This window comes from Harmonia axyridis, chromosome 7 (genome assembly GCF_914767665.1).
Source record: "Harmonia axyridis chromosome 7, icHarAxyr1.1, whole genome shotgun sequence".
Classification (NCBI taxonomy): Eukaryota; Metazoa; Arthropoda; class Insecta; order Coleoptera; family Coccinellidae; genus Harmonia; species Harmonia axyridis.
In genome coordinates this window covers 18,831,464-18,858,651 of record NC_059507.1, presented here as the reverse complement: position 1 = coordinate 18,858,651, position 27,188 = coordinate 18,831,464, and the positions used below count along the sequence as shown (strand labels likewise).

Sequence of the window (27,188 nt, the reverse complement as noted above, 5' to 3'; positions counted from 1 at the left end):
GCCATTTGTTTGTATTTCCTCTAATACCATATAATTCCAATTTCCTAATAAGATGTTCTCTGTCTAGTGAGTCATAGGCTTTAGAAAGGTCGAGGAATATACCTAAAGCCATATTCCTGTTTTCCAGTAATTCTAAAACATATTGTACAAACTGGAAGATTGCTGTTTGTGTAGAACGTCCATGCAGATATCCATGCTGGGTGTGGGAAAATAGATTATTTTCCTTGAAAAATTCCATCAATCGTACTGACATGAGCATTTCAAAAATTCTGCTGAATGCTGGTAACAAGCTTATTGGTCTATAGTTGTTTAATTCTTCTGGATTGCCTTCTTTTAAGATTGGTTTTATTAATGCAAGTTTCAGGGACTCTGGAAATATGCCATATCTAAAAGAGTTATTAATTATGTATGATAGTATTTCGCTGACTGCTGGTAATGATAGTTTAGTTATTATGATGGGGATTTCGTCATCGCCGCTGCTGAATTTATTTTTTATAGATTTACTCAGGTTTTTTATTTCAGAAGGTGTGGTTAGCTTTAAATAAAAAGATTTATCAATATTTCTAATGTGTGAATAATCTACTTGAGTTGGAGTTAGATTATTTAAGAGGGTGGTTACTACATTACTGAAGTGTATATTGAAATTTTCAACTATCTCTTCTGGTGTTCCTTGTATTTGACAATTTTCTATGTTTCTTGTTGTTCTAGTTAGCTCCTTACAGATTTGCCACATAGTTTTGCTTTTGTTATCCGATTTTCTCATTCTTTCTTCATAAGTTTTTACTCTTTGTTGCTTCAATGCGTTGTCATATTCCTTTTTTGTATTCTTATATAGTTCCATATGTTGTTGACTCTGTGTGCTTAAGATCAAAAGGATATCTAATTTATTTTTTATTTCATCAATTTCTGGCGTTCTGAAATTGTTTACATGTTTCCTATTGATAGATGGTTTTTTAGGAAAATTTTCATTGAATACATCGGTGAATATAGACATGAAGATATCCCATTGCTTATTTACATTTTTTTTCCTACTTCTCGTACAAGATCCCAATTTTGATCAGATAGTTGTTCCATAAATGATGTTTTTTCCTTTTGTCCGTAGAATCTACGAAAACAGACGTTATTAGGTACTACATTATCAAGAGTGAAACTGATTTTCTGTGCTTTGTGATCAGATACATGTAAATCAAAAACATAACTTTCATAGTGTGGGATATTGGTGAAGATGTTATCAATACAAGAGCTTGACCTATTTGTGACTCTTGTATCTTGACTTATCGTTGGCCTGATGTTGAAAGATTTCATAAGGTTTGTTAGGTCTGATCCATCCTTGTTTGTTCTTAATAATTCAATATTAAAATCACCAGCTATAATTACTTCCTTTTTTTCCTGAAGAATCTTGATCAAAATTTGTTCCATTTTTGAAAAAAATGTTTGTAAGTTTCCATTTGGTGGTCTATATATTGATAAAATTATTATGTTGCCATTTTTTCTTATCCATTCTCCAGCTGCGCACTCGATTTCACCACATTCAGAGAGTTTCTGTAATTTTATTCTAGATTTGCCCTTGAGTGCTTTATGAAAATAAAGAGCTACTCCACCATGACTTTTTTCAGGTCTGCAGAAGCTTCCTATTATATTGAAATCCTTTATTGGTAAGCCCATTAGTTGTTCATGTGACTTCCAATGTTCTGTTATACACAATATTTTACATTCTTTATGTTCATTGAGGCCGTACTCTAGTTTGTTGATTGCATTTCCTATAGATTGTATGTTCTGGTGTATAACACTGATATTGTTTTTTTTGTATTTACTTTTTTGTTTGTTTGTTTTTTCTTGTTCATTATTGTTTATTGTACAAAAAAACTTCCACCGTTTGATTTTTTGTAGATCTCAAATTTAAATCTTCGTATTCCTACGTTTGGAGGCCAAAATGAGGGTTCATACATGTTGTCTTTCTTGATTAAAGGTGCTGTTACACAAAAACTTTTGAGTTGTCCCTGTTTTGTTTGTAATTCGGTTACAGTGACATCCTCATTTTCGAAACCAGGCTGTTTTTTGATGTGATTTTTCACCATATCGGTGGTTACATGATTATTTACTCTATATATATTTAGCCATACTTTCCTTTCAGGGCCAGAGAAACCTGATTTCATCGTATCATCTGACACAACCCCTGTTCCTAACCTTTTCTTTGTGTAGTGTTTTTTTCTACGTACTTCTGTAAATTCTGCTTCTTGTTCTTTTCTTGTTTCTTTATTGGTGTTTTCAGTATCAGTGTTTGGTGGTTGTGGACCTAGATTGCGTATAGTAGATAATTTTGGGCTTAATACATTTTTATTGTGTTGTTGATGACGATTAATATTTAGGTTAACTTCTCTGTCATTGTGGTAGGGTTTGTCCGACATTTGAACTACTATTTTGGGAACTATTTTATCCGTGATGACATTTTCTCTTTGATAAGTTGCTTTGACGACATTTGAATATTGTTTATCAGTTTTTATGGTACTTTTTTCTTCTCTGATACTTATCTGTTGTTGTAATAATTTATTGTTTTCTTTCAAAATTTGGTTGTTTTCTTTCAGGATATTGTTTTTTTCTTGTACCTCTGCTAACAATTTGCTCAAATATTCGACTTTGAGTTCTAGAATTTCTTCCTTGCTAGTTTTTTTCGGTTTTTCAGGGATCTTGTCACAACATTCGACGTATCTTCCACTGATTACTTTGATGTTTCTTTTCTTGACACAAGAACCATGGTATATACCTTCACAATTTATGCACACCATGATTATACACACTTTCTTGTAACAGCATTTATAATTATTTTCTGCTGTATTATTGATTTTTTCGCTTTTAACGCTTCCGCCATCGCTCTGCTCATCTTCACTTGACGCCATATTGACTCACCCACACATTTATTTTATTATTTATTTAGAGTTTATAATATTGTAGAGCAGTGTTCTTTCGGTGTTTTTTATCCATATTTTTAGCTTGTATTTAAACTGATAACAATTTTGGATATTCCTTATATCTTCAGGTAGAATGCTGAATATTCTTGGAGCCAAGTATTGGTTGCATCTTTGGCCAATTGTCTTTTCAGCTCTTATAGTAGTGGGACGAGTACCTTTTATTCTCGTGGGATATGTATGAGTAGAGTGTGTTATATCATTTTTATTTTTATGATTATCCATCAGAGTCTTAAATGCATATAACATGTTTCGATTGATGAAGTAACCGTTGAGAAATACCTCTTGGAACTAAAAGTTGATACCTCTCCTAGACGTGATGGTATTACCTAACGTTTACTTAAATATTGTGCTAAGGCTATGGCGGTGCCTTTATCCATCATATTCTCCAAGTCATTCCGAGACTCTTGTCTTCCATGTGACTGGCTGTCTGCCACTGTTACGCCAATTTTCAAGAAGGGTGATAAGCTCTCACCACTGAACTATCGTCCAATAAGTCTAGTCTCATCAGTTGCCAAAGTTCTAGAACGCATAATCTGTGACCAACTTATCAAATTTGCTATGGAACACTCTATCATACCGCGGGAGCAACACGGCTTTATTCCCGGCCGCTCCACTCTTACTAATCTTCTAACAGGTCTATCTGCTTGGACTGAGTCGTGTGACCGCGGCATTCCGGTGGACGTTCTGTATCTTGACTTTTCTGAAGCCTTTGACCAGGTTCCACACAGGCGTCTCATTTCGAAGTTGGAGCATCTCGGCGTTCGTGGAAATCTCCTGAGCTGGAGTTCAGCTTTTTTGTCCAACAGAACATTTCGTGTGAAAGTGGGTGATGCTTTATCTTCATCCAACAGAACAGTTGGGTCAGGCGTGCCGCAGGGATCGGTTCTTGGGCCCATTCTCTTTCTCCTGTACACATCCGATCTGCCACGTATTTTAAAATCCCCTTGCCTCCTCTTCGCAGATGACACGAAGTTGTACAACAACCCTCTTTCGTCGTATAGCGCGACCTATTCTGGAATATGCAGGGCCAGCGTGGTGGCATTCATCTCGAGCGGACGCAGCTCTTCTGGAGTCGGTTCAACGTTGGGTAACTCGATTTCCTTATGGACCCATTAGACCTTCTTATGAGGAAAGATTGCAACTCTTCAGTTTGCCAAACTTTGAAGACAGGAGAACAAGAGGCGATATCATTTTTACCTTCAAAGCCCTTCGCAATCATTTTGGCGACGATATCCGTCGCTTGTTTTCCAGAAACCACAATCACCTTAGGGGCCATTCACTTAAGCTTAGGAGAGAACAGTTCCGCACGCCTCAGAGACAGCAGTTCCTCACAAATAGGGTGTTCCACTTATGGAACAGCCTACCGAGTGATCTTGTAGATGCAACCTCCACCAACGCCTTCAAGAATGGATATGACCGATGGATTACCCAACCTCGAGAATAATACGTTCTAATTTTTTTTCTCATTGTAAACCATAATTTTTGTTTTGAGTTATATTTAGTTTCCGAATGTAATTTTTTAAGTTTGAGTTTATAGGTATTTGTACCTCTACTCTTATTGAAACAATAATAATAATAATAATAATAATATGTGGCAACATGGCGCGTAACATTGAATTCCAAGTTGAGTTATCGAAGCTTAAAAAAGAACATTTAATCGAAATAATATTATATAGAAAAGTTCCCAGTGGTACTGTTATCTCTTCCGAATTACAAAAATTCATAGAGGACAGCGGTTGTGGATCATCGAATGAAATTCTCATAACACCGAAACATAACCAAGAAAATGTTTTGGAAAAACTAACACTGGAAAACGAGCTGAAATTGCAAAACAAGAAATTGGGTACTTACATAAGCTCACCAAGAACTTAGAGAAGACAGTAAGTGACAAGGCTCACATAATTAAATTGCTGACATCAAAGCAACAAGAACAGAATAAACAATCGACGTCACCTGCAGATTCCGACGTTGCCGGTGTGACGAAATTATCAGAAGTCTATAACCCCGAACAGAACTCCCAAAAAAATGAAGATTCTACCGTCAGATCATTGAAGCCGATGAAACATAGAGTTGAAAATCCAAACCGTAAAACTGAAGCAAAAGAAATACGAGGTATTGACAGATCCCAAACATCGTTTGGCAGTGCCCCAAAACGTACATGGTTGTATGTTGGACGTGTCGAAGAAAGTGTCGACGCAGCCCATATTGAGAATCACCTAAAAATGAAATTTCCCGAAGGACAATTCCAAGTAGAGAGTCTGGATAACAACGAGCACTCAACCGGAAAATCCTTCAAAGTGGGAGCAAACATAGAACTTCTCAAAGAATTATATAAACCAGACATCTGGCCACTTGTAGTGAAGCAGTTCCGGTTTTTTCGGAAACCTAATAGGACAAGACAGACTTGGAACAAACAAAATTGGAAAAAATCCCCAGATAACTGAGCAAATATTGAATCAAAACATTCAATGCCTCACAAATAAAATTGATTCCTTAGTTTTAATCTCAATAGAGAGAATTATAAAATTGTATGCCTGACTGAACATTGGATGCGTCAAGAACAAATAAAGAATATCGCGGTGACGAATTTCCAAGTTGCCAGCGCTTTCACTAGAGAATACTCCAAACACGGTGGATCGATGATTTTGACCAGAAATGGAGTGAAATATAAGGAATTAATAAAAGTAAAAGAGTTTTCAATTGAGAAGCACATTGAAATATCCGCTATTCATGAGGTTGAAACCGATACCGTTTTCTATTGCATCTAAAGATCGCAGACCGGTAACTTTGACCTCTTCTGCAAACAATTAGACATGGCATTAGGATCGCTCGAGTCCACAGTACAGAAAAATATGGTTGTCATCGGAGATTTCAATGTTAATTTCATTACAGAAAGTAACGAGAAACAAGAATTAATCGAACTCGTGCGATCACATGGCCTGCATATGGTGTTCAATGAACCGTCACGCGTAACCCAAACATCTGCAACATGAATCGATAATTTCTTCACAAATATAGATCCTTGCTTATATAATAAATCCACTGTTAACTTCCATATGTCTGATCACCTGGCCCAAAAAATGGAAATAAAATTCATGAAATTCCCTGAAAAGAACACATATCGTAAGGTTCGCAAAATTAATGAATTCAGAACTCACCAGTTCCACCAAAGACTGAGCCGTGTTATAGAGCTCAGTATATTCCAACACGGCACAAAAATCATATGAATTATTTCATAGATATTTTCTCAGCGCATTTCATGAATGCATCCCTGAAACAAATATGAAAAATGAAAGAGTATCAAAATCGAAAAAAAAATTTCAGGAACCTATTATAAAAAAGAAGAAAAATGAACTAGACGCATTTTTTACAATCGCAAAAACTACAAGGGACTAATCAGCATTCGAACTATACAAAAAAATGAAAAAGAATCTCAACGCCATAATAAACAAATTAATCCAGGACGAAGATAGAGCATTCATTGAAAACAGTGAAAATAAAACTCGAGCGATCTGGTCGGTGATCAACTCGAAAATAAAGAAAACCAACAAACAAGGAAAAGAAAGCATCTTATCTCCATAAGAGCTCAATATTTTTTTCACCACAGTTGCCGAACAGCTGACGAGAAAATTTGGATCAGATGAAGATGAAGTGGATGAAGGAAATAAATGGCTACCACCAACAACATCAATATTCCTAGCTCCAACCACACCAGATGAGATTATTAAGTTGGTGACTGGCATGAAAAATAAAACATCCAAAGATATATATGGCCTAACAACTAATATTCTAAAAAAAGTAATTGAGATATTAGCAGAACCAGTTGCTTTTATAATAAAGCAAGGATATTTTCCCGATGAACTCAAGATTGCCAGAACAATACCTGTACATAAGAAAGAAGATGTGAATACTTGTAATAACCAATTTCACTACTGCCGGCATTGTCCAAAATCTTTGAGGCAACAATAAAATCCAGGCTAGTGAATTATATAGAAGCAAACAACCTCCTGAGTGATATACAACATGGCTTCAGAAAAGGAAAATCTACAAAGACCGCATTAGTAGAAATAGTGAAATTTCTTATTGACGCTCTGGATAATATAGAGGAAGCCACAATATCCAGCATGGACCTAAGCAAGGCGTTCGACTGCGTTCATCATTGCAGGCTCTTGCGTAAGCTGGAGTCAGTTGGTGTCAGGGGTCCTGTACTTGAACTTATTGAGTCATACCTAAGCAATAGATTCCAAGTGGTAGACTGGAAGGGAAATATTTCACCTAGAGCTCGGGTCAAGCATGACGTGCCGCAAGGTTCTATCTTGGGCCCGATACTGTTCATAATTTACTTGGATGACCTGGTGAGTGGTGTTGATGCTGACTTGGCTGAGTTTTTTGTGGATGACTCAACATTCATAAATAAGTCAAAACATTTGGCAACTCTAGAAGAGAAGGCAAGAAAATCAGAACAACAAGCAATAGACTGATTCATCAGAAATAATTCGTCTGCAAATGCGGAGAAAACACAAAGGCTACTGATTACTTCAAAACAGACCACCCGAAAAAATAATGCTACAATTCTAGGCTTAGCGTTCGATACCAACTTAACATGGGCTGTACATATAAACTCCCTTTGTAAAAAGCTATCTACGTCCATCTTCATGATCCGAAGAATAAGATCAATAATGGGAGAAAGTGCAGCAATACTTACGTACCATGCGCACTTCCATAGTTTGGCTACTTACGGGCAAATATTGTGGGGATCTTCGACTGGTGCTTCCAAAGTGTTCCTGAAGCAGAAAATTGCCTTAAGAGTGATAGCGGTTATAAATAACAGGGTCAGTTGCAGGGAAATATTTAAAAGGTACCAAATACTCACCATCCCAAACTCATTTATACTTGAGTGTCTGTTATATGTTCACGGTAATAAGGGGCAGATTCCGAAGCACTCTGATACCCACGGCTTTGCTACAAGAAGCAGGGATAATTATGTTCCACCAAGACATCGCCTGGAAAAGACCAAGCAGACATTTTTGTTTCTAGGTACAAAAATGTATAATCACTTACCAGCTGAGGTGAAATCACTAACACCAAACCGATTTAAGCAAAAAATGAAAAAATACCTGAGCGACAATGTGTTCTATAGTGTAACGTCCTTTTTGCGTCACTGGCGCCTCTGCCAATTGCCCTTCAGCACTTTGCAGTAGTATCTCGAGCGCCAGCCAATTTTAGGGAGAAATTGACAAACCTTACCAGGGCAGCTTAGTGAAGACAGGATTCGGTGTCACCTAGGATGGTAGCGGTGACCAAGTAACAAACAACGCAACAAAATTAATAGGTTTATTGATTCAATTCTACAATACAGACAATCTCAGTAAAAACGGGAAATCAGAAAAAGCATAAACTATATCAATCTGTATACTTCAATTCGGTTACTGAGATGATTTGTACTGTCTACAACTACTGTGTCCTTACCTCACCAATTTAATGTCAGTCAGAACCGTTGAACAAGTTAGTCGGATCCGGGAGCCGGGAAATTATGATATTTGGAGATTGAGAATCGTGGATTTTGTAGAGTCGGGAAGGAATGAAAACTAATCCTAACGCGTTGAAAAAAACTCCACCGGTACACCACCCTCTCGTTGTCTCTATCAAATGAAACCCTTGAATATTCACTCGTAAGAAAGTCACAAGTAAAAATTAGCAAACTCCCCAGAAAAAGACTAACAAGTAAGTTTACTGATGAAAATGGCGATTTTCGACCTCAGAAACGGATTTGTAATTATTGGTGTTCAATTACCAATTTTACTATTTTCCGGTCACCTGGTAACCACTTAACCAAAATGTCTTTTCTAAAACTAAACTACTACCTAAACCTCTAAATCTAACTATATCTATCTACTGAACTATCTACTACCTAAATCTATCTGAATAACTAACTATCTTTACTATACTACTGAATCTCAACTATCTAAACTATATGACTAAAACTGAATAACTAACTATCTGAATGCCTGAACATCAATTTCTTACTACTGCCTGAACGTGAATTCCCGATTTTGGGTCGGTTACACCCTTTTATAACTTCGGTGCGGGACGGTGAAAGAATTCAGTCCACGTGACTCTTCATGTCGACAAAAACCTCGTTTTTCGAGAAAATTCTCTTGGCGGAACGTAATCTGACATATGGAAAAAAATATATCAGCGGTAAAAACGCCGAAATAAATAATTTCTTATATTATTTCACTCGGATTATTCGAGGCCCTGGTCGGTTGAAAAACATGAAGCATGGACTTTTTCATTATCGCGGTGAACAATTAATAAATTATTTCCAATATTTACGGAATATATCAGAATGATTAATTTGAACGGAAAACAATAAAATATTCTTTAGACGGAGCCTGATTATTCCTATGGGAATAATCAGACTTCGTTACATCCCCCCTGGTTCGGAAAAATTCAAGTTACGGTGAAACAGAAATTTGAATTCTAAAAACAAAAAAAAAAAAAATAACCGAATACTATCCTGTCTTATTACGCGGGATATATGGGAAGTACGGGTCTGACTGTTACGTTACGCTATCAAAGATTATAATGTTGTTGTAGACAGTATGACATATAAAAATAAAACTTTGCTCTATGAATCGATGTCAAATTCACACGTCGTCTTCTTTCTTCTGTCATCCGGGGTGATTTGAATGTTTGGAAATTTCTTCATCTCGGGGTTGTGGAGTAGAACTCATTCCCATTTCCATGAAGTTTCCAAGTGTCGGTGAAATAATCTGATGTCAGGTGTGGATTATCCCATTCTCCGGTGAGTAGTTCCGTGATTTCCATATCTCGATGAATCATGCCATATTATTTCAGAGGGACGTCGAAGTTCCCAGTCAGATGAGTCGAAACCATTCCAAACTCATTGATATACTGGTTGATTTACCTGTGGATATTACAAGGAATCAATGACTGTATGGTGAAATTTTCAGAACGGTGAAAATTCTTCCAGTTATACAGTTTAAATTATCTATATGAAAATTGAAATGGAATCCAGATGTCCACCAGAGTAATAATTGACAGGTCATGATGTCCAATTCTTCAAGTACTTCTTTCTTGGATGATGACATGAATAAATCTTCAGGAATCATGTCTTCGGTGGAATTGGGCTTACAGCTGATCATCCGATGAAAGGTGTGTTGCCTATCTCCAGCATTTATTCTCATCGGTGAGTATCTAGCCTCTTAGAAAATTTCATCTGTAACACTGCGGAATATTTCAGTTATTTATCAGAACAGTAAGAGATTAGAAATGGCATTCTTCAAATAGATTACACAGTGAAACTACTAATTTATATCTGATGGCCTTTGAAATTCGGGGCAAGTGACTGGAATTGTTTTTATTGCATAATATTCACTGACTTATTATGTACTATTCAGTTTCATCAACATTTACAGATTAAAAATCAGTCTACTAGTCTTGAATATAATGTTATACGATATTGGGTTAGGCCCTATATGGTTTTATACAGTTTTACAGGATTATGGAACAAAAACAACGGTATCTTCTTTTTAATTCTATTTTTCCCATCATTCTTTTTTTTTTTTCTATCTCATTTTCCGCTGCATGGCCTCCCTTTCTGTGCATCTTGCACATGGATGCCTGGCTGGTTGTTCCGACCTAGTTGCTGGCGGTCGTGGGGCCAGTTTCCTGGGTACGCACTCGCAGTACCTGGTCTGCGTACCTATCAAACCACATCTGCTGCAAAATAGGAGTGGTGGACCTCGACACTCCTGCCGCGAGGGGCATGTCTTGCCGCACTTCCAGCAAGTATTGGGCCTAACCTCTAGGTACACTTTATTTCCCATCGTACCTACAATACGAACGCTCCTTGGGGCCGGTGTGGTTTGATCTGAAACATATGGTTTAGTTATAACAGTGTTGTCTTCCACACTCGTCCTGAATGGAATTTTGGAACCGGTATCTTGCTTACTGGTACGCAGCTGGCACAAAGGGGGGGTTTGTGTAGACTGTGTAGTGGTACGTTTCACCACCCTCTCCACTCTTGCTAGGGTGTTTCTCCCTCGCACTGACGATACCGAGCTCTGGGGGGTTCCGGGCATCCGCATCTCCGTCGTTGCTCTCCTCCTTAACACCGGTACTTCCTTGAACGGCGCATCCACCATCTTTCGAGGTTGCATCTTTCCTGCCAGTTGCTGTTGGGGTACTCTGAACTTTTGGCACGAAGTGCAGTTCCGGACATATTTCGCAATGTCCCTAAACATACCTGGCCAGTAATAATTCCGCGAGATCTTCGCAATCATCTTAGCTATTCCCAGATGCCCAGCAGAGTCGTGGTTTTCTTTCAGTACTTCGGTCCTCTGTTCGGTGGGTATACAGAGCTTCCATGGGTGGCCTGTTCCAGCTTCCCTGGCATCTGATGAATCCCAAAAGTGTCGGTGCAATCTTCCATTGATGATGGAATACTCGGGGCAGTGCTCTGGTCCTTTCTCTACTTCCTGAAACTTATTTTTATACCACTTACATTGAATACCTGTCTCTTTCAGTTGGACACAGTTAAGTGTCGGTAATGGATTTCTCGACAGGCTGTCCACAGGTTTGTTGTGGGATCCTCTTCGGTTCTGGAGGTGTTTTTCGGGAGTCTGCACCTCTATGACCTCTTGGCCAACTTGTTTAGCCTTGGGGATCCGTCGTCCTTCTAGATAACATTCGGTGTTCTTGATATCCAGGGAGAAGTTGTAGGTCTTCAGCATCTCTATTCCCAGGATTAAGTCGACTGGTAAGTTGGGTACAAGCAAGAATTCTATGTTCTTCAGGGCATAATCGGCTATCACCATTCCAAGGTGATACATCTTCGGTATGGCTGTAGTTTGTCCATTTGCTACCATGACAGCTTCAGTCGTTGATTTTTCTCCCTTGATTCCATTTCTTTCACACAGCTGGGCCACCCTCTGACTACAGCAGCTCTTTGCCGCACCAGTGTCTATCAATGCATGGAATAACTTTCCCTCAATGTGCACTTCTACCAGAGGCCAGCTGTCGTTGCTAACGATAGGAATTACTGTAGTTAGGAATCCAGCTGAAGTTGACGGTGTCGTTCCTCTCCGGTTTTGAGGACATGGGCAGTCTCGTGAGAGGATATTCTCTCGTTGACATCGGGAGCAAAACATTTTCGGTGTCCTTCGGCAGTCTCGACGTAGGTGGCCATATCCCCCGCATCTGAAGCATTGTGTCTGGGAGGACACTCTTCGCTCCGGTGGTGATCCATTACGATCCTGGGAGGTGTTGGCATTTCCTGTTCTGTTGGTCGAGTATTCCGGTGGCCTCGAGGGCAGATGGGGACGATCTGGTCCAGGGGATACTGAGCAATTCCAGTCTTCTATCCTTCTGGCTGTGGTTAGCGGTCTTGACGGGCCCTTCTTCGGAGATGGAGATGGTGTGGGAGCTTCCTGACGAGTACTGTGGTTTCGTTGTCTAGTATTCTTCGAAATTGCAGAGAGGTTGGCCGGGTAGTCCTGTTGACGACGTTGATGATATGTTAGATGTGGTTCATCGATGAGGCTGGGTTGAACCGGTGGTTTGGTATAATGTCCCATCTGCCATTGAACCATTTCAAAAACTTTTCCCTTTTTCAGGAGTTCATCATACGTGGTGGTCTCTTGAAAGGCCAAAGCCCGTTGCAGTGATGGCAATAACCTCTGTCTTATCAGTCGAATCTGTTCACTCTCAGTGGGACGATTGCAAGTCAGCTTCTGGAACAAATTTTGCATCCGGGTGACATACAGTAGTAACTTCTCATCAGGACCTTGCATCCTCTTCTTGATTTCATCCAGTAGGTTCTCTTCATAGTTGACTGGTAAGAATGCCTCTTTTAATTGAGTCTTGAAGTCGTCCCAGTTTCTGAAAAGTCCCCTCCGGGGGATGAACCAATCCTTGGCATCCTTTCGCAGAAGTTCGTAAATCGATTTGAACACATGTTCTAAGAATGTCTTTCGGGATTCAGCAAGTCTCTCTATCTCTTCTATAAATCCAATCACACTATCAGTGCCATCAAAATAAATATTCCATTTATGAATGGGTACCGTTGCAGTCGGTGTTGACTTCACTTGGGGGTCATGTCGGGGGTTCAAATCTATTATCGATTCCGTCGGATGGGGGAATGACACCCTTCTCATAGAGCTCGTCCACCTACTATGAGTTGGCCCCTCTTGTTGTTCCACATTTTGTCTCTGTGGTTGAGAAACTGGCATTGTTGGTAAATGCTGTAGTAAATCTTCACATTCCTGTCTAGTTTCATTCAGGACCTGTGCTAATTTTGATTTATTTTTAGGTGTCGCAGCCTGGGGAATTGGAACCTGTGGTAGTGGCTGATCATCAGCGTCCAATGTTATCAACGATGTCTCCAGTGGTGCAACCTTGGTTGGATGTATGGGAGACATCCCCGGCGACTGTGGGATCTCTACATCCAAAAGCGATCCATCCGGATGATTCGATGGCTGCGGTCTGTCTGCAGTCACTAGTGCCTCCAATGACCTCAAGGCCCGAGCTGCAGTCTCCTTTAATTGTTCTATCATCTGTGACTCGGTTTCATTTTCAGTGATAATAAAATTCAGTCTTCTCTGAATGTGTATCAATCTTGTTGAAATCCGAGTATATTCATTTGTGGTGTTCCCAGTGTCAAAGTGTTTAATGGCTTCCAGCAAGTCGGTGAGTTTGTTCTGACAGGACTCCATGTCCAGTGTCGGGTTCATTCCTGTCGGCTGTAAAGGCAAATTTAATTTCAATACCTGTCGTAATAGACTTCTCTTTAGCGTTACTGTGCTGGGTATTGTTTGTCCTCTCAGCTGTAACTCATAAGTCAGCTCATCATTCAATAGTCGATTCACATCCATGTTGAGGTTAAGTGATTGAATCGTTGAAGTCCAAACTCAAACAATCGATTTGAAGTCTATCGAAGTTATTCGACACTGTCCTCTTCTTATTAACCGTTGAAGTCCGAACACTTTCCCCAACTTCACTATTCCCGGTAACAGTCCTTATTTTTCCCTTATCCCTCGCACAAAAATAACACTAATAGACAATAATGCTGAAAAATTACAAGTTGATAACAGAATCTATTCAAGTTTGAATTATTGTTTGATACAGACAAAGAAAATCAAAAATGAGAAAACTTTCAGAAAACAAGTTGGTTTAAATTTATTATGATTCTCAAAAAAAAATTTCCAATGTCAGACAGTTGACAATTTCCAGAAGAAACTAAATCATAAACCCAGCTCAAAAAATATTCAATGTCAAACGCAGTTGACAGTTTCAGCAAGAAAATAATTCAAAAACCCAGAAAAGAAAAGTAGGGTTAACCGAGTAGTTCAAATAATGTTCACTTGTCAAACACAGTTGACAGTTCTAGCAATCAGATAATCTCAAAAATAACAAATTGTCAATTTTATTCACAGTCAAAATATATTTCAAATAAATCAACAACAATTCAGTAATCCTGGAATATCAGACAAAGAAAATCAATGCAAGTCTTTATTCAAATCAATAACGATAATCACTTGTTTCAAAAATTCTTCAGCAATTCAACACAAAATAACAATGTTTCAGGCAATCAGTAAACTCAGAAAAATAAGGAATACACAGCAACAAAAACTTATATTCACTGTTGCAGCAATAATAAAAAAAAACAAGTCAACTTTATTTATCAGAAATCAGCTATTATGGTTCAAAAGCAAATAAAATCACAGTAAATATCTCCAAGTCCTTATGACTTTTATATCCCTACCTTGTTTCAGCCTGGAATAAAGTTGCTCAGGATAATAGTGTGTAAGGGAAAAAACAACAAATCTTTCTTTATTCAAACGATGATCAGTAAATAGTAGCAGTGAACAATACCCTATTATATGAAGGCGGTATGATATCACTATATTAGCTGCAGTGATTGTACAATGAAACAATCGGTAGCAGTATCTCAATTATACTCACTGGTTTTCTGTCCGAGTTGAACCAACCACTCAACGTTAAACAGTATTCAACGCGCACAAAGATAGTCACTGAGTGTCACCCCAAAGTCACTTTCCGTAACCCTTCACGTAACCGAAAAAGTCACAAAGAAATCCGGCGGTCGATTGTTCTAGTCCTGCAATACACAAAACAAAAAAAAAGTTATTCAGATATAAATGTCCACACTGTCAATGCTATGTCGGTTTCCTGCTAACAAAGGAAATTATTGTCAAACGCGGAAATGTTTATAGCACTTTAATATAGTCCACTGATACTTAGGTACCAGTAACAAATCAATTCAATATACGGATCTTCCTCCAACAGGAGAAGATAATCTCTTCCACTCAGAGAAAAAAAAAAATGGTTGCACTGACCTTCGGTTCCTCTTCAGTCCTTACACCCTTAAGCGTCGTTTTCTGAAGATCGGGAGCTATTCTGTCCTTTTGTAGCGTTGTCTTTTCTGGTCCCTGCTCTAGGGCGTCATTTGTAACGTCCTTTTTGCGTCACTGGCGCCTCTGCCAATTGCCCTTCAGCACTTTGCAGTAGTATCTCGAGCGCCAGCCAATTTTAGGGAGAAATTGACAAACCTTACCAGGGCAGCTTAGTGAAGACAGGATTCGGTGTCACCTAGGATGGTAGCGGTGACCAAGTAACAAACAACGCAACAAAATTAATAGGTTTATTGATTCAATTCTACAATACAGACAATCTCAGTAAAAACGGGAAATCAGAAAAAGCATAAACTATATCAATCTGTATACTTCAATTCGGTTACTGAGATGATTTGTACTGTCTACAACTACTGTGTCCTTACCTCACCAATTTAATGTCAGTCAGAACCGTTGAACAAGTTAGTCGGATCCGGGAGCCGGGAAATTATGATATTTGGAGATTGAGAATCGTGGATTTTGTAGAGTCGGGAAGGAATGAAAACTAATCCTAACGCGTTGAAAAAAACTCCACCGGTACACCACCCTCTCGTTGTCTCTATCAAATGAAACCCTTGAATATTCACTCGTAAGAAAGTCACAAGTAAAGATTAGCAAACTCCCCAGAAAAAGACTAACAAGTAAGTTTACTGATGAAAATGGCGATTTTCGACCTCAGAAACGGATTTGTAATTATTGGTGTTCAATTACCAATTTTACTATTTTCCGGTCACCTGGTAACCACTTAACCAAAATGTCTTTTCTAAAACTAAACTACTACCTAAACCTCTAAATCTAACTATATCTATCTACTGAACTATCTACTACCTAAATCTATCTGAATAACTAACTATCTTTACTATACTACTGAATCTCAACTATCTAAACTATATGACTAAAACTGAATAACTAACTATCTGAATGCCTGAACATCAATTTCTTACTACTGCCTGAACGTGAATTCCCGATTTTGGGTCGGTTACACCCTTTTATAACTTCGGTGCGGGACGGTGAAAGAATTCAGTCCACGTGACTCTTCATGTCGACAAAAACCTCGTTTTTCGAGAAAATTCTCTTGGCGGAACGTAATCTGACATATGGAAAAAAATATATCAGCGGTAAAAACGCCGAAATAAATAATTTCTTATATTATTTCACTCGGATTATTCGAGGCCCTGGTCGGTTGAAAAACATGAAGCATGGACTTTTTCATTATCGCGGTGAACAATTAATAAATTATTTCCAATATTTACGGAATATATCAGAATGATTAATTTGAACGGAAAACAATAAAATATTCTTTAGACGGAGCCTGATTATTCCTATGGGAATAATCAGACTTCGTTACAATAGTATAGAGGAATTTTTGGCGCACGTTAATTATACCTAGTTGTCAATTTATTATTTATTATGTTGTTTGTGAATTAAGTATTGTCTTATACACAGTGTATATTGGTTCACATAAATATTTTTGACAGACCTTGTAAAATTGAAGGTAAATAAATATATGATATGATATGATATAGAAACATGTTCATTCCAGTATCTCCTTCTTGTACGTGACCATCTCACCACATCCAATATCCCACACTCCTCTCGGATGTCGTCGCTCATCCTGTGATCTCTCAATGAATAACTCGTTATGGTTTTTGAGGCCCTCATCTCGTTAGTACGCATCATCATCTTTGTTTTGGATGTGTCGGCAGTGGTCTCAACCGCATATGTCGCTATAAAAAACCGACCGCAATCAACTGGACAATCTACCACATGTCAAATCATGATATTAAATTAAAATGAACACGATACACCAGATGCAGGAGAGAAAATTCGGAATATTTTGACGACGAAACGACGATTTTCTTCGGATCGTAGATTATATACTCTTTTACTCGGGCGCCAGTTGCGATAGGTTTTACAACGTCGCAATTCCTTACGTCGCTCACTATTATCGATCCTGATGGGTAGCTTTTAAACAGTTGGAGAAGAGTTCGATTCAATCTAAGGTAAGAGCGATTGACCAGTGGTGATTTCTTTCACTAAATGGCAGCAAATGTCTATGAGACAAATACAAGACACTCTGACGAAACAAACTATATTCAACACTATTCGTTTCCTTATGTACAACATCAAATTATATACAATACTATCTTATATAAATACAATAATGCAAAAGGCTACTGAACACCAAAAGCAAATATTCACAATGCAACACGATACGGAACGAGAACTAAGCGAGGTGAGCAGGTAGCCTGTATCAAGCAGTAGAAATGGGTAAGCAGTGAGCAAGCAAAATGAGCAATGATAAAAACTGTTAGGTGCGGACAAGCGTGGAAAGCATGCAGAATGGCGTGTGAATAAATCATCACGGTGATAACCTATCCTGTATTCCGTACGGTCTGGTTTGATACCTCTTCACCCGAGAAAGCAAGCTTGAACAATACATTCGAACCAGGACTTATATCGGCGCATTCACCAAAATGAATCTCAAGAGAATTAGGGCAGAATACTCTGTCAATAATGCGACTGTGATCCGGAGATCGAAAATAATCGACCCCTATCCTCAAGATAAGGAGAATTGCGTGGTGGTTCCAAATAACGAGTTGCTCGCAATAAGGAACCCGACAGACAGACTCCACTTGAGAAAGACGGACCTAAGAAATAAGTCCCAATCAGGGTACTCGTCAGCGAATCCACCAATTCGAATCTTGAGTCAGACTTGACAGGGTTGTGATGTACCGAGCTAGGGTAGGTTCGGTCAATCGTTATACAGTTGAAGGAATGACTCATCAAAGGGTATTTATTTCTTACTGCACACTGTACTGATCACAGATGAAAACTCACATGATGTAATTCAAGAATGTGAGCATCAAATGAATGAATTACAGACTACTATTGAATAAGATCATTATTACTACTTTATGTATCTAGCGACATGATATATATTTACTATTTATATTGTATATTCACAACAACCTTGCGAGTTGATAAATACAACACGATCGACAAGGGTAAACATAGTAAATATATTTATATTTTAAGATGGTGTTTGGTTATACGGACCTTGTCGTCTCAAGTATGAAAATATACAGGTTCTTCATACTGATACATACTACAGGGTGACTCGCCGAAGGGTGATCCGGAGATCAGAAATAAGTGACCCCCCCCCCAAGATAAGGAGTTCTGCCTGGTGGTCCCAAATAAGAGTTGCTCGCAATAAGGAACCCGACAGACAGACTCCACTTGAGAAAGAAAGATCTAAGAAATAAATCCCACTCAGGGTATACGTCGGCGCATCCACCAATTCAGACCGGACAGTGTGATTCGCCGAAAGGACCGTGGTAATCCGGAGATCGGGAATAAGCGACCCCTCTCCCCAAGATGAGGAGTTTTGCCTAGTTGTTCCAAATAAGAGTTGCTCGCAATAAGGAACGCAACAGACAGACTCCACGAAAGATCTAAGAAATAAATCCCACTCGGAAAGAAGCGATGGAAAACAGGAAAGTCACCAATATTACAGACAGGAATAAAACGGGTCTTTCCGATCCTAAGAATTTCTCACTTCACAACACGAACTCAACTTCCTTTTTGCACAAGTTAAGCGTCAAATTTATAACTATAATTTACTGCACCACAGACGGCCGACGTTCAAAAAGAAAATTATTAACTGGAAATTCAATTCTAAAATGTTACTTAAGGAAAATATCAAAACCATCTCAATCCGCTCACTAATTATCAGAAAATATCTAACTCCAAGACACCGACAGGAATAACTAGAAAAATATCTTCCTACTTCCAGGGCTGTCGCTAGGAGTTAGGCAGGTAGTCGGTCGCCTAGGGCGGCAAAATTCAAGGGCGGCATTTCTAGTTTGATCAACAAAAATCACATGTGTAGAAATTCAAAGTACCAAATGAGATTTAATTCAGTCGGCAACAACAGGAAGGAATACCGACAAATTTAAATAACATCAAAAACCATAAAACGTCCGCATTATACATTACACTCATAAATATCCAGATGTGGCGTGATCCCCTCATAGTGCTGTTTACGAGTTATTGACGCTAAAAAAACACATGCACTCATCAGGCTTGTCGGCGTTCTCTTTACGTTGCCGAATTTTATGGCCACTTGAGGTTCTGGATTATTTTCTTTTCAATTACCTAATCAGAATATGTTGATTCCTCAGAATGGAATGCAAAATATAAGAAAATGATTCCATTTCATCAATTCCAAGAAATATAAGAAGTTTTATTATTTCCTACGACATTCCATTATTTTGTAATATTCTTCATTTCTCATATCAAATTAACTAGTGTTGGGCGTGGGCGCATTCGAATTAAATAATGGTTCATTCGCATCATCTGATTGTTTTACTCGATAATCTTAGACAAAAAAAAAATACGAATTTTCAAGCTTTTTCTAAAATCGAAACTGAGTTAGGAACCTGAAACTGCAGCACCCACTCTAGAGGGGCGGCAAATAATGGACGGCGACATTATCTACATTTACTGTAAGAACGAATTAAATAATTTTTTTTATTTAAACGAATTTCACTGATGATTTTTTTTATCTAATTTACTAATCTTAAACATCTTTGCATCATATCAAAGAAAAAAAAAACGAAGGATCTGAAACCTGAACTCAATTCATACATTTTATCATTGATTCATTAGATTTCAGTTGAGCACGTTTATTGTTTATTACATTCCACTTATCCTAAATCATCTATTGGATTGAAATTTGAATCCATGAAAAATAGAAAGGTAGAAACGCTTGAGCAGGCGCTGTACCTCTATTATCCAATATTTATTTTTAGCATTCTGCAGAGTAAGCTTCTGTTAGGGCGGCAAAATTGGTCTCTGTCTAGGGCGGCAAAATGAGTCTCTGCCTAGGGCGGCAGTTTGGCTAGCGACGGCCCTGTCTACTTCGAAGACACCGGCAAGAATCCTAATTCTTCTTCAAAATTCCTTACTTGTAATGTCGGTTGGAAGGGGAAAATTTCGAGTCTCGTAATCGGCGAGTGCCTATGAAAAACAAACGACAACATATAAAAAAGAACATTTTGAAGAGATAACGTATATCGCGGTGTCGCACGGAAGTTTTTATACATTGGCTGAGATTTTAAATTGCATCGTTATATTTTCATGAAATAAATAAACCAGAAATTATCAATAATAATAATAAAATTTTTTTAGCACTCGGCTAGTACTATTCCAAATGAATTTTCCTGAACTCGGCAAAAAATCATTTCACTGCTTGATCAAATTCATATTTTCACTTCCTCATAACTGGTAAAATAATGATGGAATTCTAAATCTGGGAAAAATTATACTGGGTGGTTCTAGTATCGAATTTCACTTCGTTACACACCCCCCTTACTTCCCCGAAAAAAAAAACGATAGCGTTTTTTTCGTCACCACTTGCTACCTCGTTGTTCAGAAATCTATTGGCCGACGGCTAATATCACCTCTGGACGAATCTCCAACGGCCTGGGTTGGAGGTTCCGGGCGGGTTGGGTCGTTCCGACCTCGCTTCCTGATTGATGTCTCCCTCAGCTTTCGATTGCTCTCTTGCCGCCTTTTTTGGGGAATTCTTTCGGGCACTGATTTTCCCTGGACATTCTCCCCTCGTAGTCTTGGCCCGTAGTAAAATGCTTCCACCACCAGCTCGTCGGGGCTTGCTTACATGGAATCCACCAACCTGACATTGAAAAGGTCCTTCTACTTTCTAGACATCTCTATTCTGAAACATAAAAGGATCAACGATCATTCGTATGGAATCCACTACGACCAATGACGACCTACTTCGGACACCAACATAAGAACGTGCGGACGGACGGCCTCACTCTCGAGGAGTCCAAATTCGCCTTGTGGTCCCATATTCAGAAGAGACGGATGATATGACCACCAAAGATAGTGGCATTCTCAGAAAAGGATGGTCGGCTAATACGATCATACCTTATTGGCATGTTCACCACCCAATTCACCCTCGTGAAACGGTTTCAAGTCTTTCACGTGGAAATCACGGAGGTATTTAACCGACGCGCCTTTCAAGTCGTAAACCACTGGAAATATGACCTTGGTAACGGTGTACGGACCAGAATATTTGGGCGCTTATTCAGATGAAAAGACTTCTGCTGCCGATGACAACGGATGTTCCAGGCGCAAAACTTTGTCACCCACCCGGCACGACCACGCTCTCCTCCTGAGATTATAATTTCGACTCTGATGGTTGAATGCCTAAGCCGCCGAGCCAGCTGGAGTCTAACAAACTGTCTCGAGTAACTTGGAGTCGCTTAATGCGATTCTCGTACTGGTCTACCCCTTGGTCCGGTAGTTCCTACGTTGATTCCTCTGCGTCACCTTTGGTCCCTGATATCCGACGGTTCGTTTCTGGGGATTGGACCACCCGACCGAAATTCAGGAATGCCGGTGTGAATCCGGTGGACTCATGTTTGGCAGAGTTCAACGAGAAAGTTAGTTATCCTACTCGCTGATCCCAGGATTGATGATCCTGCTCGCAGAATTGTGCTATAATGGTTTTGATGGTCCGGTTAGCTCTTTCTATGGGATTGCACTGCGGCGAATAGACCGGAGGGAACCTATTTGGATACTCAAACTCTTCAGGTTTTCCATAAATAGACGTCCGTCGTATTGAGAACCATTGTTGCTTATTAGGGTCTTAGGACATCCAAACTTCAGCAACACTAGGTCGTAAAACGCCTGGAACTCAGCCTTACCCGTGGCTGCCTGGGGTGGTTTGCACTCGATCCACTTCGAGAAACGATCTTGAAACATCACGAGGAAATTATTACCTATTTTGGAACAAGGTAATGGGCCTATTAGATCCATGCAGACAGTATGCCATGGTTCGGTGATGTGGTACGGTTGCATTTTCCCTGAGGGTTTTGTTGGCAAACCTTGTACCTCTGGCATTAGTAATCTTTATTCACGCTTTGCAATAAAAAAACAATGTTTGCAATCGTCAATATAAAATATAGAGTATACCCCCATATACAGAGTCTTGCAATAGTGCGTTAGGCTTCCATAGCTGCCAAACCAGACGTTTTAGGAATGTTGATTGAGGACAAAATATACTCATGATAAATTTGGTTTTGCTGCTTTCTATACGGGGCGCTTAGTCATTAGTTCATTGTTTTGTTCATTTTACTCCGAAATTTCAAATGTTGTGATAGGATTTTCTTAACAGAAACAGGAGTTCCATTAAATTTGCATGAAAAAACCTGAAGGTCGCAAAGCGATAGTTTCAGGCGTTCTGGAGTTATGGCCGAAAGAAGATATTCTTCAACTGATGCACGGCGAAAAACCGAATTGTGTCTTTAAGTTCTGACAGAAACAGAAATCCAATCAAATTTTTATGAAAAACACAAAAGGTCGCAAAGCGATAGCTTCAGGCGTTCTGGATTTATGGCCGAAAAAAGATATTCTTCAACTGATGCACTGAGAAACTAAATTGTGTCTTCTTTCGGCCACAACTCCAGAACGCCTGAAGCTATCGATTTGCGACCTTCTGGTTTTTTCATACAAATTCGATGGAATTTCTGTTTTTGTCAGAACCTAAAGACATAATTTGATTTTTCTCAGTGCATCAGTTGAAGAATATCTTCTTTCGGCCATAACTCCAGAATGCCTGACACTATCGCTTTGCGACCTTCAGGTTTTTTCATGCAAATTTGATGGAACTTCTGTTTCTGTTAAGAAAATTTTATCATTACATTTGAAATTTCGGAGTAAAATTAACAAAACAATGAACTTCTGACTTAGCGCCCCCTATCGAAAGCAGCAAAAACAAATTTATCATGAGTTTATTTTGTCCTCAATCAATAAGATATTATCTCTTAGACGAGATCTAATTTGCTCAAAAATATTGAGCCAAACTGAATTTACAGGCATTTCAATCAGTCAGATTTCCCCTTTTCCTTACCCTTATTTGATGTTGTAAAATCGAAAGTGACAATTCAAAAAGATAATGAATTTTCTAAGGATTACAGTGATGATTTTTTTTCTTCAATTTTATATGAAACATTTTCGAGTGAAATTCATTTTTCCACTCGACGATAGCTATTATGCCCCCTATCAGTAGAGGTATGAAGTTCAAAACAATTTCCAGTGTGTTTTCTTGTACACTTTAGTGATAAAATTTTTTACCGCAAGTCTCTACGATGATTGGATCCTGAGATATAGCCGCTTACCTCTTTTATTTGCCCACCCTGTATATATATATATAGAAAAGTGCCGGGTCGACTCACGACCAAGGCTCTCCTAGGTTGAATATATATATATCTATATATATATATATATATATATATATATATATATATATATATATATATATATATATATATATAGATATATATATATATATTCAACCTGGAGAGCCTTGGTCGTGAGTCGACCCGGCACTTTTCTATATATATATATACAGGTTGAATATATATGTATCTATATATATATATATATATATATATATATATATATATATATATATATATATATATATAGATATATATATATATATTCAACCTAGGAGAGCCTTGGTCGTGAGTCGACCCGGCACTTTTCTACGGAGCTAACCCATTATGGTGATTAGAAAAAAAAAAAATATATTATATATATATGAAGTTTGTGTGTTCTGGATTGGACCGCGTCTAATATTTTGTCGTGTTCGACGTTTCGGCTCCGATTTTGGAGCCATTCTCAAGAACCGTTGACTTTACGCCGGGGTCTCAATCTGCCTACTCCCCAGGTATCATCAACAAGAGTATTCTCGTAGGTGTGGTTATCTTCCGTCCTTCTTGAGAATGGCTCCAAAATCGGAGCCGAAACGTCGAACATGACAAAATATTAGACGCGGTCCAATCCGGAACACACAAAGTTCAAAAATTTTCCTACCGCGGAAACCTATCCGAACATATATATATATATATATATATATATACATATATATATTTTTTTTTTTTTTTAATCACCGTTTAACGGGTTGGTGCCTGAGCCAACCGGGCCGACGAAGCCAAGGTTGTCTCAGGAGCTAGTTAAGAACTTCCTGACTATATGTGTTGTGGCCAAAATTACCTCCTTCTGAGCTTGGCTGATCAAGCTTGTGTTTAGCTGTAGTCGTGTGGTGTTTTCAACGAGGTGGGACTCAACCAATCCATTCACCGAAATAATGAGGGGCAATATAGAGGTTCTCTCAAGTCCATAGATCTCCTTGAGCTCGAATGCGAGATCATGGTACTATATATATATATATATATATATATATATATATATATATATATATATGCCAAAGCAATGGTTACATCAATGAACACCTGGGCGATGCCTTACCTTTCATATTCATTCGGAGTAGTCAAATGGTTCACCTCAGACCTGAAAGCCATTGACATACAGGCAAGAAAGCTCATGATGAGGCATGAAATACACCACCCTCATGCCTCAGTCAACAGACTTTATATATCTAGGAAGGATGGAGGAAGAGGCTTGCAGAGCGTCGAAGCAGTGCACCACAGAGCTGTCATGGAAATGAGAAAATATTTTATCGAGAAAAACTCACCATTCTTCAGGGCGCTATGTGAAGCAGACGATAATATCACAGTGCTGAATCTTGCCTCCAATAACGATCCGGCTGGACCTCTGACAACTGCAGCACTTTCTGAAGAGTGGCACGGCAAAACCCTTCATGGAAGGTACCCAACAACCCTGAAACGAACAACAATTAATAAAGAAAATTCAGTATCTTACCTTAAATCTGGTTACCTCTTTGCAGAAACAGAAGGCAGGTTGGCAGCAATCCAAGATCAGGTTGTCCCAACACGAGCTTACCTGAAGAACATAATAGGCAAAAATATACCGAGTGATAAATGTAGAAAATGTGCAAGAGCAGCAGAGACCATACAGCACGTTACCTCGTCCTGTCCAGTAATAGCTCCGAGAGAGTATACAGATCGCCACAACTCCATGGCCAAAGTATATCACCAGGCTATTGCCATCCAAGCCGGATTAATAAAGAAAGAAAAACGGGCATACGAATACAGACCAAGCGAAATACTGGAGAACAATAGAATCAGGTTGTACTGGGATTCCCCACTCATCACGGATAGACCTATTGCACATAATCGGCCTGACATTGTCATATTTCACAAACTGGAGAACAAGGTCACAATAATAGACGTCACCATTCCAGCGGATGACAACATCGAGAAAGCCTATGCTGAAAAAAGAATGAAGTACCATGATCTTGCATTCGAGCTGAAAGAAATTTATAAACTTACCAACACGACGATACTCCCACTGATCATAAGCACCAATGGAATGGTTGAAAGACATTTAAATGAGCATACTTACCAGCTCGGATTAGAGGAGAGGCTTATCACAGACGCACAGAGAGAAGTTATCCTGTGGACGACGAGGATCGTTCGGGCGTTTCTGACCAGTGCGTGAGGATGCCTTGGCCCACCATAGCCCGGAATTCTCACTACGAAACCCTATAAAGGTGGTACAAAAAAAATATATATATATATATATCGGGTGTCCCAAGGTGAGTGGCCTATTAGATTATTATGGAAACTATTGATGGTAAAGATTTCAAATTTTGTGGATAGATATTTGGCCAGTTAAGGTACATTTTTAAAATAATTTCACATTTCCAGTGTTGCCGGATGTACGACAATTTGGCAACAACTTTGTTATTTTGAATGCGACATCCGGTATTTCTATTTTTTTTATGATACTCCATAAAATATTAACTCTATTCACTCTTACTTTTCCATCCCTATCTTGAACGGTTTTTGAGTTATTAATTATTTTTCGAAATTTTAGATCAAATTGGCGTATTACGAAAATGACTCTAGTTCGCTCAATATTTGAGATTTAAGTCAGAAATTTTGCAAGTCGTTAGATATTGATCTGATCTGTGTCACTGCTTTTGAATTATGGTTGTCAATAATACAGGACGGACCAAAAAAAATCATCATTTGCCAAGTTACAAAATTGTAAAAAAGTTTTTTTTTTCAAATTAGACACCTAGTATATTTTTCAATTTTTGGAATCAGTACAACACATTCTACAATTTTTCTATTCACTTACACAGACTTTTTTACTATTTTGTAACTTGGTAAATGATGAGTTTTTTTGGTCCGTCCTGTATTATTGACAACCATAATTCGAAAGCAGTGACACAGATCAGATCAATATCTAACGACTTGCAAAATTTCTGACTTAAATCTCAAATATTGAGCGAACTAGAGTCATTTTCGTAATACGCCAATTTGATCTAAAATTTCGAAAAATAATTAATAACTCTAAAACCGTTGAAGATAGGGATGGAAAAGTAAGAGTGAATAGATTTAATATTTTATGGTGTATCATAAAAAAAATAGAAATACTGGATGTCCCATTTAAAATAACAAAGTTGTTGCCAAATTGTCGTACATCCGGCAACACTGGAAATGTGAAATTATTTTAAAAATGTACCTTAACTGGCCAAATATCTATCCACAAAATTTGAAATCTTTACCATCAATAGTTTCCATAATAATCTAATAGGCCACTCACCTTGGGACACCCGATATATATATATACATATTTTTTTTTTTTTCTTCACAATTTATCAGGTTGGTACGTGAGACAACCGGGCTGATTCTTCAGCCAAGATTGTTCTAAGGAGCTGGTCAAGAACCTCCTGACTATCCGCGTAGTGCCCAAAATCACTTGCTTTTGGGCTTGACTAATCAAGTAAGTATCAAGTTGCAGCCTCTTTGTATTTTCC

General features: G+C 38.5%; 1 protein-coding gene and 1 long non-coding RNA gene across 3 annotated transcripts; both read right to left on the bottom strand.

The window, feature by feature from the left end:
- Positions 1-10,540: 10,540 nt before the first annotated feature.
- On the bottom strand, positions 10,541-17,086 carry LOC123685300. Its single transcript, XM_045624957.1, has 3 exons — positions 16,976-17,086; positions 10,948-13,735; positions 10,541-10,866 (listed from the first exon to the last, which is right to left on the bottom strand). The coding sequence occupies exons 1-3, from the start codon at positions 17,084-17,086 to the stop codon at positions 10,562-10,564; spliced, it is 3,204 nt and encodes a 1,067-aa protein (XP_045480913.1). The 3' UTR covers positions 10,541-10,561.
- A 2,989-nt stretch (positions 17,087-20,075) lies between these two features.
- On the bottom strand, positions 20,076-25,918 carry LOC123684946. Of its 2 annotated transcripts, XR_006748211.1 has the most exons (5): positions 25,327-25,918; positions 25,178-25,243; positions 24,975-25,120; positions 20,869-21,143; positions 20,076-20,425 (listed from the first exon to the last, which is right to left on the bottom strand). It is a non-coding gene; the product is annotated as an uncharacterized LOC123684946 (long non-coding RNA). The 2 variants fall into 2 exon arrangements; XR_006748210.1 differs by lacking the exon at positions 20,076-20,425 and having other exon boundaries at positions 20,773-21,143.
- Between the last annotated feature and the right edge of the window lie 1,270 nt (positions 25,919-27,188).